A 15,108-nucleotide genomic window follows, 5' to 3' on the forward strand; every position below is an offset into this window, starting at 1 on the left:
AACTCCTGACCTCAGGTGATCCGCCTCAGCCTCCCAAAGTGCTGGAATTACAGGCGTGAACCACCATGCCTGGCCTCATTTTGTTTTTATAATTCAGAGTGGGTTTCAATATACCCAGTTGCTTATTCCAGTGTATCTAATTCTGCCTGGTGTGTTGTTGTACAGTTTTCTTTGACATCATGATTGTTTTGGGGGAAGATAATTTTCCTTAATTGATGTGTGTAGTTTTCATTTTCTGTTACTTTGACGTAAATTTGTATGAAACTGTTCATCTTTTTCTTGTTTATTTTTGTGGTATTAGCTATGTTTTGTGAGATCCTAGTTCAGTAGGGTCCTCAGTAGAGCAAAGTCTAGGCACTTGTTACTGTATGAATAGACATAGATGAATGGAGCAGAATGACAAATCCAGAAATAAACACTTAACACCTATAGTCAGTTGATTTTTGATGAAGGGGCAAAGGCAATTCAGTGGGTAAAATGAGTTTTTTCCCCTCAAAAAAAGTACTGGGAAAATGTGTATTTCTATGTTCTAAATAATGAACTTAGACCCTTATTCACATCCTACATAAAAATTAACTCGAAATGGACTTAAATTTAAGAGCGGAAGCTATAAAACCTCTAGAAGAAAACATGAGAAAATATCCTCATTCTCAGATTAGAAAGAAATTTAAGTACAACACATAAAAGACAATCAAAAAAAGAAAAAATTGCTCTCCTGGACTTCACCAACATTTGGGAACGTTTGCACTTCAAAAGACACTACTGGAAAATGAAAAGGCAAGCCACAGACAGGGAGAAAATACTTGCATATCAGGTATTTAATAAGGAACCTGTATTCAGAATATATAAAAGTATCTTACAATTCAATAACAAGACAACTAAAGAATGGACAACAAATTTGAATAGTTATTACAATAAAGAATGCTAATGAGCAAATAAGAAATGTTCAACATCATTAGTTGTTAGGGAAATGCAAATTAAAGCTACAATTAGATATCATTCTTCACCTACCAGAATAGTTATAATAAAACAAGATCGACAATATTAAATGTTGGTGAGGATACTGAGAAACTGGAACCCTTATATATTGCTGGTGAGTATGTAAAATGTTACAGGCATTTTGGAAAACAATTTGGCAGTTTCTTAAAACTAGCAAATTAAATACAAACTAAGACCCAGCAATTCAATTCCTAGATACCTGCCCAAGGGAAATGAAAATATATGTCCACTTAGAAACTTCAATGTGAATGTTTACAGCAACATTATTCATAATAACCCCAAAATGGAAATAACCCAGATATCCATCAGCTGGTGAGTGAATAAGCAAAATGTGGCACATCCATGTAATAGAATACTATTCAGCAATTAAGAAGGAATAAACTATATATTACAACATGAGCCTCAGTAACATAATGCTAAGTGAAAGACGCCAGATACAAAAGACAATATATTGTATGACTTTATGTATATGAAATGTCCAGATTATATGATTTCATTTATATAAAATTTCTCTAGAGACAGAAAGCAGAGCAATGTTTGCCTCAGGCTGGGTTAGGAGAGTGGAAATTAGGTATAACGGAACTATTTGGGGGTGATGGAAATGCTCTAAACCTAAACTGTGGTGGTGGTCATACAGCTTTATAAATTTACCAAATATCATTGTCTTGTATACTTACAATGGGTGAATTTTATGATATATGTAAGTTATATCTCAGTAAAATTGTTTTTAAAGAAGTATCCAGACGTGGTGGCTCACGCCTGTAATCCCAGCACTTTGAAAGGCCGAGGCAAAAGGATCACTTGAGCCCAGGAGTCTGAGACCTGCCTGGGCAACATGGTGAAACCTTGTTTCTACAAAAAATACAAAAATTAGCCCGGCATGGTGGCACGTGCCTGTAGTTGCAGTTGCTCGGGACACTGAGGTGGGAGAATCACCTGAGCTTGGGAGGTCGAGGCTGCAGTAAGCCATGATCGCACCACTGCACTCCAGCTTGGGTGACAGAGTGAGACCCTGCCCCCAAAATAAAAAAAATAAATAAATAAAGAGGTAGGACTTCTAGGTAGCTGAAGATAATAGCAGTCACCTATGTTCTATCTCCCAATACTTCTTTTATAAACAATACAGAACATTATACAAGGAAAAATGAAACTACATGACAATCATGTTCTTAGCATAACTTGAAGACAGAGAATGTTCAAACTTCAAAATAATTGTAAATAAAATGGAAAAAAACACCAAATGCTAATGCATGATCTCCCTAGCGCCTGATATTCTGGTACATTGGAGCATGGACTACAAGGAAGACGCTATAAAGTACCATGCAATCTGAAGAGGCAGTTTTCAAAAAGGATAGCTTCTCAGGGAAAAGGCAGAAAGAGAGGGGCACTTTTGGCATTGGGTGTGAAGGAAGGAAGAAGCATAAGGTGGAAAATACCAGACAAGAGAAAGCCAAAAAATGAGAGGTCATACAATCCCATCAAGAATTTGTGGGCTGGGCGTGGTGGCTTGTGCCTGTAATCCTAGCACTTTGGGAGGCCGAGGCGGGTGGATCACCTGAGGTCAGGAGTTTGAGACCAGTCTGGCCAACATGGTGAAACCCTGTCTCTACTAAAAATACAAATAAATAAATAAATTAGCAGGGCACAGTGGTGGGCACCTGTAATCCCAGCTACTATGGAGGGTGAAGCAAGAGAGTTGTGTGAACCAGGGAGGTGGGGGGTTGCAGTGAGCTGAGGTCGTGCCATTGCACTCCAGCCTGGGCAACTAGAGCGAAACTCTGTCTCAAAAAAAAAAAAAAAAAATTGGTGGAGAGTTTAATTAGCACCTCTTTGGTCTCTGGTTTTCTCATTTCCAGGATCTCCCTGTTGAATTTTTGGCTAGTTTGCCATTCAGTCACTTGCCCTAATCAGACGAGCAGAACTGGCATTTGCTATCAAGTTTGTCACTTTTACTGACAATAGTTTGCTACTTTTATTAGACAATGCTGCTAGGTAGAGTTTTTCCACCCTCAGCTCCAAATCAAGTCAGCTGTTGGTTTTTAAAGCCAGCCCTACCCTGGTAGAACTAGTCTGGGGTCGGGCAGGATGATGGAAGCAGCTTCAGGCAAGAAAATAAAAGACTTCTACTTGATTACTAGAAGTTCAGCAATTTTTCATCAATAAATGCTTCTCAATTTGTTGTTTGCCTTTGTTTGATTTCCAACGCCCAGAAATGATGGTTTTTGTCTAGTTTTATATTAGTTTATTGGGGAGAGGATTTGCCGATATCCAAATAAACTCTTTCATACTTGGAAATCCTCCCCCTCTTTATTTGCTATTAATGTGTATAGTTTGAGGCATTTTTCTTGAGGGTATTGTAGGTGGGTAAATATAATTGATATATACTTTTTTTTTTAAATTTGGCCTCTTTACAATTACTGAAAATAGGATCCTCAAAAGCAGAATGTTATGCATAAACCAGGGACCAAATCTGACCCACTGCCTATTTTTATAAATAACGTTTTATTGTAACACCCCCATTCTGATTCATTTATATATTGTCTGTAGCCACTTCTTTACTGTAACAGCAGGATTGAGTAGTTGCAAAAGTTTGTGTGACCTGCAAAGCCTAAAATATTTGCTGTCTGGCCCTTTACACAAAAAGCTTGCTGACCCTTGCTTGAGAGAATCTTTATCATCATAATTAATATTATCATTATCACTGTAAATAACATTATTACTTTTTTAAAATTTCATATGCTTTATCTTCTCAATAACCCCATGTAGCAAACTAGACAGATATCAGATATTTAAACTATCATTTATCAGATTTCAAAAACTAATGGTAAACTTGCATTAAAGAAATATTATATAAATTATAATTCAAACTACATATTCTAAAAGTTAATATTAATTAAAGGCAGTCCAACAATCCTAGAATTTAACAGCAGAATGCAGACAATATGTTATAGTAATTTCATTTTGGCCTAGAATAACATTTATTGTAGCAATATTATTTTTACATTCACTTCTGCCATTCATTATGCCTGCTCTGAATAACCAAACTCCTGCAAAGTCTGAGCCATGAGAAATGCAAATTTTTCTCCTTGACATTTTGAAATATTCTTGCTTTGCTATTAGTTCGCATTTGAACAGGTAATACTAAATACTTTATGGAGCAATTTCGTCAGTCAACATTTCTTACCTGTTAGAAGAGCCATTCAGTATTCTTTGTTGTACAATGTGTCTGTGGGTTGGGCCAGAGGGAGGGCGGTTATCTGGAAATGAGTCTTCCCCTTGAGGTGCTAAAGACAGGCCAATAAAAGCTTCATTTAGCATATCCCCTCCGTCCAAGGGCCCCAGGAATTCTGTTAAAAATGATTAATATATGAGTGAAATACTAAGTACAATTTCTGCTAACTCCCTCGTAAGTAAGATTACAGAACAACTTTCACGTATCCCAGTGGAACTTTTTTCTTTATTTTGTCAATTTGAAAATCTTGTTGTCCTAGTTCCCTATGGCTTCTGTCATTCTTATACTTACTTCGGCAGTTTGATAACAGAATAGTGAATGTTTTCAAATACTGATTTTTAAAAATTCATTTATATCTTTCTTATATATAGTGTTTTTAACCAGCATATTATTTATATATTTTTTGTTTTTGTTAGCCAATTAGTGGAATATTTTATCTTGGAATATTGCAAGAAGTGATTTTACTCTTTCACGTATAGCACATAATTTGAAAAGAAAAGGAAAATATCTTACCTAATATTTGCTTTCAATTAGCATTTTAAACGTTATATGGAGATATATACCCCCATATCTTAGAGCTGTACAGAGGTGTATAGAGAGATATTGGCAACTTTGACAGGGCATTGTTTAAAAATATTGTTTGCAACATAACGAAGCTGTGAAAAATATATTTTTTGTAAGAAACATAAACCTTATTAAAAACCAAAAAAACAAAACAAAACAAAACAAAAACCTCTTAGGACCACCATGTATGGCAAAACGTAATTTTTACCATCTTAAACATTTTAAAGCATACAGTTCAATAGTGTTAAGTATATTCACATTGTTGTGAAGCAAATCTCCAGAACTTTTTTGTCTTGTAAAACTGAAACTGCACCCATTGTACAATTCCCCACTTGCCCCTCTCCCAGTTTGATAACCAACATTTTATTTTCTGTTTATATGAATTTGATAACTTTAGATCTTGTAAAAGTGGTATCATACAGTATTTGTGTTTTTGTCACTGGCTTATTTCACTTAGCATAATGTCCTTAAGGTTTATGCGTGTTGTAGTATGTGACAAGATTTCTTCCTTTTTAAGACTGAGTAGTAAGCTATTGTATGTATATACCATGCGTTGTTTTTCCATTTTCTATTTATTGACATTTGGGTTGCTTCCACCTCCTGGCTATTGTGAATAATGCTGCTATGAACATGGATGTGCAGATATCTCCAAAACCCTGCTATCAGTGCTTTTGGACATATACTCAGAAGGAGGATTGCCATATCATACAGTGAATCTATTTTTAAATTTTTGAGGAAACACCATACTGTTTTCATTGTGGTTCACCATTTTACAATCCTACCAACAGTGCACAAAGATTCAAATTTCTCCAAATCCTTGACAAACTTGTTATTTTCTGTTTTTTTTTTTTTTTTAAACTAGTCATCCTAATGATTGTGACGTGCTACCTTATGGTTTTGATTTGCATTTCTCTAATAAGTGATACTGAGCATCTTTTTATATGCTTGTTGGTCATTTGTATACCTTCATTGAAGAAATGTAGATTCAAGTCACTTGTCCTTTTTTCCTTTGAGACAGAGTCTCACTCTGTTGCCCAGGCTGGAGTGCAGTATCACAATCATGGCTCACTAAAGTCTTGACCTCTCGGGCTCAAGTGATCCTCCCACCTCAGCCCTTTGAGTAGCTGGAACTACAGGTGTGTGCCACAATGCATGACTCATTTTAAAAAAACATTATTGTAGAGAGGGGCTTTCACTAGGTTGCCTAGGCTGGTCTTGAACTCCTGGGCTCAGGCAATCTTCCTGCTTCCTGTGGTGGCTCATGCCTATAATCCTGCCTCTCAAAGTGCTAGGATTACAGGCATGAGCCATGGCACCCAGCCCCCTTGCCCATTTTTAATTAGGTTGTTTTTGTTCTTAAGTTGTAGGAGCTTTTATGTAGTCTAGATATTAATGATTTGTCAGATTTGCAAATATCTTCTCCCATTCCTTAGGCTGTCCGTTCACTTTATTGGTACTTTAATGTGTCCTTTAATGCATAAAAGTTTTTGAGTTGGATTAAACCCCATTTGTAGTCCCATTTGTCTATTTTGCTTTTGTTGCTTTTGCTTTTGGTGTCATACACAAGAAATCATGTCATATCCAATATCATGAAGCTTTTCTCTAATGTTTTCTTCTAGTAGTTTTATACTTTTGTTTCCTATGGTTAGGTCTTTAATTCATTTTGAGTTAATTTCTGTTTCTGGTGTAACAAAAGGGTCCCACTTGCTCTTTTGCATGGGGATATTCAGTTTCCCAGCAACGTTTGTTGAAGAGATAGTTCCTGTTGCATTGAATGGTGTTGACATCTGTCAAAAACTGTTTGACCATATGGTTAATGGTTTATATCTGGGCTCTCAATTCTGTTCATTTTTGTTGGTCTGTATGTCTGCGTTTATGCCAGTCCTAATGTTTAGATTACTGTAGCCTTGTAGTATGTTTTGAAATCAGAAAGACCTCTTTTTCCTTTTTCAAGATTGTTCTGGCTATTCAGCATCCCTTGTGATTCCATATGAATTTCTAAATGGATTTTTCTATATTTCCAAAGATGCCATTGGGATTTTGATAGGGATTGCACTGAATTGGTAGATTACCTTGGGCAATACTGACATTTTAACAACATAAGTCTTCCAATACATGAATATTGGATGTCTTTCAATTTATTTGTGTCTTTAATACCTATCAGCAGTGTTTTCTCGTTTTAAGTATTTTACCTCCTTGGTTAGGTTTATTCCAAAGTATTTTATTCTTTTTGATGCTATTGTAAATGAAATTGTTTTCTTACTGTCCTTTGCAATTGCTCGTTTTTAGTGTATAGAAATGCAACGGATTTTTGTATGTTGACTTGTATCTTGCAACTTTGCTGAATTAAATTATTCTAAAGTTTTTAAATGGGATCTTTAGGGCTTTCTGCATAGGAGATTAAGACATCTGTAACCAGAGACAATTTCACTTCCTTTCTGATTTTGGTACCTTTTATTTCACTTGCATAATTGCTTTGACTAGGACATTCCAGTACTATGTTAAATAGAAGGGGTGCAGGCATCTTTGTCTTGATCTTGATCCTAGAGTAAGGGCTTTCCGTTTTTCACCATTGAGATTGATGTTAGCTGTGGTCTTTTCATGTATAGCCTTTATTATATTGCCGTATTAATAGTTTCCTTACATCCTAGTTTGTTGAGCATTTTCAGCATGAAAGAACATCAAATTTTGTCAAACGCTATTTTTTTGTGTATCAATTGAGATGATCGTGTAGTTCTCATCTTTCATTCTGTTAATGTGATTAAAATGATTTTTTTATGTTGAAACATCCTTACTTTACATCAATAAATTTTACTTGATCGTGGTATATTATCTTTTTACTATGCCTAAGAATTTGGTTGGCTAGTATTTTGTTAATGACTTTTGCTCCAATATCTATCAAGAATGTTAGTCTGTAGTTTTCTTTGTCTTCATCTGGCTTTATTATTAGGGTAATGCTGGCCTTATATAATGAATTTGGGATTTTCCCTTCTTTTAATTTTTTTGAAGAGTTTGAGGAGAATGGGTGTTCATTCTTCTTTAAATATTTGCTGAAATATTCTAATGAAGGCATGAGGTCTTGGGCTTTTCTTTGTGTGGAGTGTTGGTTACTGATGCAATCTCTTTAATAGTTGTAAGTCTGTCCAGATTATGTAATTCTTCATTATCCAATCTTGGTTGGCTGTGTGTTTAAAATATTTTGTCCATTTATGTAAGGTTTCCAGTTTGTTGGCATATGACTGTTTGTATATTCTCTTACAACCCTCTTTATTTTATGTCGTACTGGCTGTAATATCCCCTCTTTCACTCTTGATTTTAGTTATTTGAGTCTTCTTTTTAAATTAGTATACCGAATAATTGGTCAGTTTTGTAGACATTTTGGAAAAGTCACCTCAACTTTTGTTGATGATTTTTTTCTATTGCTTTTGTATTCTCTATTTCATTGATCTTTGCTCTAAACTTTATTATTTTCTTCTGTTAGCTTTGGGTTTAGTTTGTTTTTCTTTTTTCAGTTTCTTAAGGTACAAAGTTAGATTGTTAGTTTTCAATCTTTCTTTTTTTTAATGTAAACATAGCCATAAACTTCTCTATTAGTACTGTTTTCACTGCATCTCACAAGTTTGGGCACTGATATGGCTTGAATGTTCCCTCCAAATCTCATGTTGAGATGTAATACCCAGTGTAGGAGGTGGGACCTTGTATTCGGCTGTTCTTGCATCACTATAAAGAAATACCACACAACCTGAGCAACATGTCAAAACCGCATTTCTACAAAAAGTACAAAAATTACCTAGGCATGGTAGCTCATGCCTATTATTGCAGTTACTCAGGAATTTGAGGCTGGAGAATTGCTTGACCAAGGAAACAGAGGTTGCAGTGAGCTGAGACTGCACCACTGCACTCCAGCCTGGGTGACAGAGTGAGACCCTGTCTCGGGGGAAAAAAAAAAAAAGAAAGAAATATCAGAGACTGGGTAATTTATAAAGAAAAGGGGTTTAATTGACTCATTGTTCTGCAGGCTGTACATGCATGGTGCTGGCATCTGCTCAGCTTCTGGGGAGGACTCAGGGTGCTTTTCCTCATGGAGGAAGGTGAAATGGAAGGTGACTGGATCATGGGAGCAGATTTCTCATGAATGGTTTAGCACCATCCCCTTGGTGATGTCTTTGCAGTAGTGAGTTCTCATGAGATCTGGCTATTTAAAAGTGTGTGGTACCTCCCCCTTCTCTTTCTCCTTCTCCAGCCTTCCCTTGCTCTTCCCATTTCACCTTCTGCCATCAGGAAAAGCTCCCTGAGGCCTCCTCAGAAGCTGAGTAGATGCCAGCACTGTGCTTGTAGAGCCTGCAGAACTGTCAATAAAACTTCTTTTCTTTAAAAATTACCCAGTCTTGAGTATTCCTTTATAGCAATCCAAGAATGGCCTAACACAGGAACACTGTGTTTTCATTTTCATTTGTCTCAAGAGGTTTTCTAATTTCCTTTGTGATTTCTTCTTTGACCTGTTGTTTAAGAGTGCATTGCTTAATTTTCATGTATTTGTGGATTTTCCAGTTTTCCTTCTGTTGTTGATGTCTAGTGTCATTTCACTGTAATCAGAGAATATATTTTCTGTGATTGCTGTCTTTTAAAATTTGTTAAGATTTGTTTTGTGGCTTTCATGTGGTCTATTTTGGAGAATGTTCCATGTGCACTTGAAAAGAATGTTCTTTTTTTTTGCAGTTGATGGGTGAGTGTTCTGTATATGTTCTGTTCATTATATAGGCCGGGAGGTCATTATCTTAAGTGAAATAACTGAGAAAACAGAAAGTCAAATACCATACGTTCTCATTTATAAATAGGAGCTAAATACTGTGAACACATGGAAATAGAGTGTAGAATAATAGACACTGGAGCCTCAGAACAGTGGGAGGGTGGTAATTGTTGTTGAAGACCTCTATTACTTTCTTTTGGTATGCATTTAAGGGGTGGAAGTGCAGTTTTGTTACATGGCTGTACCATGTAGTGGTAAAGCCTGGCTATTTAGTGTATCCACCACCTGAATAATGTACATAGTACCCATTTATTTATTTCTCATCCTTTACCCACCTCCTATAGTACTGAATCTCCAGTGTCTATTATTCCATACTTTATGTCCATGTATACACAATATTTAGCTCTCACTCGTAAGTGAGAACATGTGGTGTTCGATTTTCTGTTTCTGGGTTATTTAACTTAAGAATATAGCCTCCAGTTCCATCAATGTTGCTGCAAAAGATAATTTTGGCTGAGTGGTATTCCACTGCACATATACACTACATTTTCTGTATCCAGTCGTTCACTGATGTAAACATAGGTGATTCCATCTCTTTGCTGTTGTGAATAGTGCAGTGATAAACACATGAGTGTGGGTATCTTTTAGATCTAATTATTTATTTTCCTTTGGGTAGATAGCCAGTAGCGGGATTGCTACCTCAAATGGCAGTTCTATTTTCAGTTTTATGAGAAATCTCCATATGATTTTTCATACAGGTTATACTAATTTACATTCCCACTAACAGTGTGTAAGTGTTCCATTTTCTCTGCATCTTTACCAACATCTGTTTTTTATTTATTTATTTATTTTTTTGAGACGGAGTCTCGCTGTGTCGCCCGGGCTGGAGTGCAGTGGCCGGGTCTCAGCTCACTGCAAGCTCCGCCTCCCAGGTTTATGCCATTCTCCTGCCTCAGCCTCCTGAGTAGCTGGGACTACAGGCACCCACCACCTCGCCCGGCTAGTTTTTTTGTATGTTTTAGTAGAGACGGAGTTTCACCGAACATCTGTTATTTTTTGAATTTTTAGTAATAGCCATTATGACTTCTGCGAAATATGTCATTGTGGTTTTAATTTGCATTTCTCTGATGGTTAGTGATGTTAAATGTTTTTTTATATGCAGGTTAGATATTTGTATGTTTTCTTTTGAAAAAATGTTCATGTTTTTTGCCCATTCGGTAGTGTAGGAGGTGGGTAAAGGATGAGGAGATATTTATGTTCTTTGATTTGTTTATGTAATTGTTGAGTTGTTTGGGTTCGTTGTATATTAGTCCCTTGTTGTATCCATAGTTTGTAAATGTTTTCTCCCATTCTGCACGTTGTCTGTTGTCTTATTTCTTTTGCTTTGCAGAAGCTCTTTGGTTTAATTAAGTCCCATTTGTCTATTTGTGTTTTTGTTGCATTTGCTTTTGAGGCCTTAGTCATAAATTGTTCATCTAGGCCAATGTCCAGAGGAGTTTTCCCTAGGTTTTCTTCTAATAGTTTCAGGTCTTACATTTAAGCCTTTAATTGATCTTGAGTTGGCTTATAGATGGTAAGAGACAGAAGTTCAGTTTCATTCTTCCACACAGGTAATCCAGTTTTCCCGGCACCACTTATTGTAAAGGATATCCTTCATTGTAAAGGATGTCCTTCCTTCAGGGTATGTTTGTGTTGATATTGTCAAAGATCAGTTGTCTGTAGGTATGTGGCTTTATTTCTGAGTTCTCTATTGTGTTACATTGATCTATGTGTCTGGTTTTATACATGTACCATGCTGTTTTGGTTACTATAGCCTCGTAGTATAATTTGAAGTCAGGTAATGTGATGCCCCCAGCTTTGTTCTTTCTGCTTACAATTGCTTTGGATATTCAGGCTCTTTTTTCATTCCATATGAATTTGAGGATTCTAATTCTGTGAAAAATTTCATTTTAAAAATAGGAATTATATTCAATCTGTACATCTGTATGGTTGTTTTAATGATATCGATTTTTCTGATCCATGAACATGGGAGGTTTTTCCATTTGTGTCATTGTATGATTTCTATCATCAGTGTTTTGTAGTTTTCCTTGTAAAGATGTTTTACCCCCTTGTTTAAAATATATTCCTAAATATTTTACTTTTTTTGTAGCTATCGTACTTCTTGATTTGGTTCTCAGTTTGTTGTTCATGTATAGAAATGACACTGATTTTTGTACACTCATTTCATTCTGAAACTTTACAGAATTTATGAAATCTAGGAGTCTTTGGGATTTTCTAGGTATAAGATCATATCATGAGCAAAGAGAGATAAGCTAAATTCATCTTTTCCAAATTTGGTTGCCTTTTATTTCTTCTCTTGCCTGATTGCTCTGGCTTGGGCTTCTAGTATGTTGAACAGGAGTGGTGAAAGTGGTCATCAATGTCTTGTTCCAGTTCTTCAGGAGACTGCTTTCAAATTTTCCCTGTTTAGTATAATGTTTTCTGTGGTCTTATCATATATTGCTTTTATTACTTTGCAGTATGTTCCTTTTATGCCTAGTTTGTTGAGGATTTTATCACAAAAGGATCCTTAGTTTTATCAAATGCTTTTTCTGTATCTATTGAGATATTTATATAGTTTGTTTTTAATTCTCCTTATATAATGAATCAAATTTATTTACTTGAATATGTTGAACTAGACTTGCATCTTTGGAATAAAACCATTTGATTGTGGTGTATTATATTTTTGTTGTGCTGTTGTATTGGGTTTGCTAGTACTTTGTTGCAAATTTTTGCATCTGTGTTCATCAGAGATTTTGGTCTATAGTTTTCATTTTTTGTTGTGTGCTACTCTGGCTTTAGTATCAGAATAATACTGGTTCTGTACAATGAGTCAGGGAGGCTTCCCTCATTGAAGTTTTGGAAGCGTTTCAGGGGGCATTGGCACTAGTTCTTTGTAGATTTGGTAGAATTTGGCTGTGAATCCATTTGCCCCTGGACTTTTTCTTTTTTCTTTTTTTTTCTTAGGAGACTTTTTTTTATTACTGATTAAGTGTCACTACTTGTTACTGGTTTGCTTAGGATTTCTATGTGTTCAATCTCGGGTGGTTTTATGTTTCCAGGAATTTATATGTCTTCTAGATTTTCTAGTTTGTGAGTGCAGAGATGTTCATTGTAGTCTCTGATGATCACTTGTATTTCTGTAGTATCAGTTCTAATGTCTCCTTTTAAATTTCTGATTGTTTATTGGATCTTCTGTCTTCTTTTCTTGATTAGCTAGCAGTTTGTCAACTTCATTTTATCAAAGAACAAACTTTCTGTTTCTTTGATCCTTTATAATGTTCTTTTGTTCACAATTTCATTTAGTTCTTCCCTGATTTGTTGTTTTCTGTTAGCTTTGGGTTTTCTTTGTTCTTTTTTTTTCTACTTTCTTGAGGTGTGATGTTAGGTTGTTAATTTGATTTTTCTATTCTTTGGATGTAAGCATTTAATGTTATAAACTTCCCTCTTAGCACTGCTTTTGCTGTATCCCAGAGGTTTTGGTATGTTGTTTCCATTTTCATTCATTTCTAAAAATGTTTAAATTTCCATCTTAATTTTGTCATTTACCCAAAGACCATTCAGGAATATGTTGTCCAATTTCCATGTGTTTATGTAGTTTCAGCAGTTCCTCCTGGTATTGATTTATAGTTTTATTTTTCTATGGTCTGAGAAAATACTTGGTATGATTTCAATTTTTAAAAATTTATTGAGATTTGTTTTGTGACCTAATGTATGGTCTATGTTTGAGAATGCTGCATGCACTAACTAATGAGAATAATCTATATTCTGCTGTTGTTGGGTAGAATGTTCTGTAAATGTCTGTTAGGTATATTTGGTCTCAAGATCAATTTAAGCCCAGTGTTTCCTTGTTTTTCTGTCTCAATGATCTGTGAACTGCTGTGAGTGCAGTGTTGAAGTCTCCCACCATTATTATATTGCTGTCTATCTCTTTATGTCCAGTAATATTTGTTTTGTGACTCTGACTGCTCCAGTGTTTTGTGTGTATATGTTCAGGATTTTTATATCCTCTCATTGAATTGATTCCTTTATCATTATATAATGACTGACTTTGTCGTTTTTTTTTTACTTTTGTTGATTCAAAGTCTGTTTTATCTGATATAAGCATAGATACTCCTGCTCACTTTTAGTTTCTGTTTGTGTGGGAGATCTGTTTCTAGCCCTTTACTTTCAAGCTGTAAGAATGTTTACCAATATGGGGAGTTTCTTATAGTTCTTATGAAAATATGGTTCCTATTTTAAAAACCCATCTGCCAATCTATACCTTTAAATGAAGGATTTTATCTGTTTATGTACAGTGTTCATAGTTATATGTGAGGTTTGTTTCTGTCATAATGTTATCAAATTGCTTTGTATATTATATGCATCTTTTCCCCCCCTTTGTTTGTCTTTGGGGTTTGGCGGAGTTCTGTCCTGTTGTAATTTGATTTCTTTCTCTTCCTCCTTTGTATAACTGTTTTCATAAGACCTGTGAGTTTTATACTTTTGTGTATTTTTATGATGGCAAACATTGACCATTTTGTTCCATGTTTAGAACTCCTTTGAATATTTTTATAGGGTTCGTCTAGTGGTGATACATTCCCTCAGTGTTTGGAAAATACCTTATTTCTCCTTTAGTTATGAAACTTATTTTAGCAGAATACAAAATTTGTGGTTGATAATTTTTTTTTCCTTTAAGCACATTGAAAATAGAATCCCAATCTCTTACTGGCTTATAAAGTTTCCACTGAGAAGTCCACTGTTAGTCTGATGGAGTTTCCTTTACAGGTGACTAGATTATTTTCTCTTGCTGATTTTAGGATTTCTTCCTTTGTATTGATTTTAGACAATTTAATGACTATATGTTGTGGTGAAATCCATCTGGCAGTGTGTTCTCTTAGTATTCATTTGGCCCCTAGTATTTGCATGCCCAAATCTCTTATAAAACTAGGGAAATTTTCATCCATTGTTTCCTTAAATGATTTTCTTTTTTTTTTTTTTTTTTGAGACGGAGTCTCGCTCTGCCGCCCAGGCTGGAGTGCAGTGGCCAGATCTCAGCTTACTGCAAGCTCCGCCTCCGGGGTTTATGCCATTCTCCTGCCTCAGCCTCCGGAGTAGTTGGGACTACAGGTGCCCACCAAGTTTTTTGTATTTTTTAGTAGAGACGGGGTTTCACCATGTTAGCCAGGATGGTCTCGATCTCCTGACCTCGTGATCCGCCCACCTCGACCTCCCAAAGCGCTGGGATTACAGGCTTGAGCCACCGCGCCCGGCCAAATGATTTTCAAAACTATGTTTTTCCTTCTCCCTCAGGAACACCAATGATTCATAAGTTTAGATTCTTTATATAATTCCATGCTTCTCAAAATGTTCTTTCTACTTTATTATTTTTTCTTTATCTTTGTCTAACTAGATTAATTCAAAGCACTTGTCTTCAAATTTTGAGATTCTGTCTTCTGCTTTATCTAGTCAGTTATTGACCCTTTCAGCTGTATTTTATAATTCCTTCAGTGAATTTTTCATTTCCAAAAGTTATGTTTGTTCA

General features: G+C 35.6%; 1 protein-coding gene across 6 annotated transcripts in view; it reads right to left on the reverse strand.

The window, feature by feature from the left end:
- WDPCP (WD repeat containing planar cell polarity effector) overlaps positions 1-15,108 on the reverse strand; it is a 489,966-nt gene that overhangs the window by 47,380 nt on the left and 427,478 nt on the right. For all 6 annotated transcript variants that reach the window (XR_002734119.3, XM_023224126.2, XM_023224123.2 and 3 more), the window contains one exon: positions 4,184-4,346. Coding sequence is in view for 5 of the 6 variants with exons in the window: in XM_023224126.2 (XP_023079894.1) it covers positions 4,184-4,346 (163 nt within the window). In the remaining variant the exon portion in view is untranslated. The remainder of the gene's footprint in view (positions 1-4,183; positions 4,347-15,108) is intronic.

This window comes from Piliocolobus tephrosceles, chromosome 15 (genome assembly GCF_002776525.5).
Source record: "Piliocolobus tephrosceles isolate RC106 chromosome 15, ASM277652v3, whole genome shotgun sequence".
NCBI lineage: Eukaryota > Metazoa > Chordata > Mammalia > Primates > Cercopithecidae > Piliocolobus > Piliocolobus tephrosceles.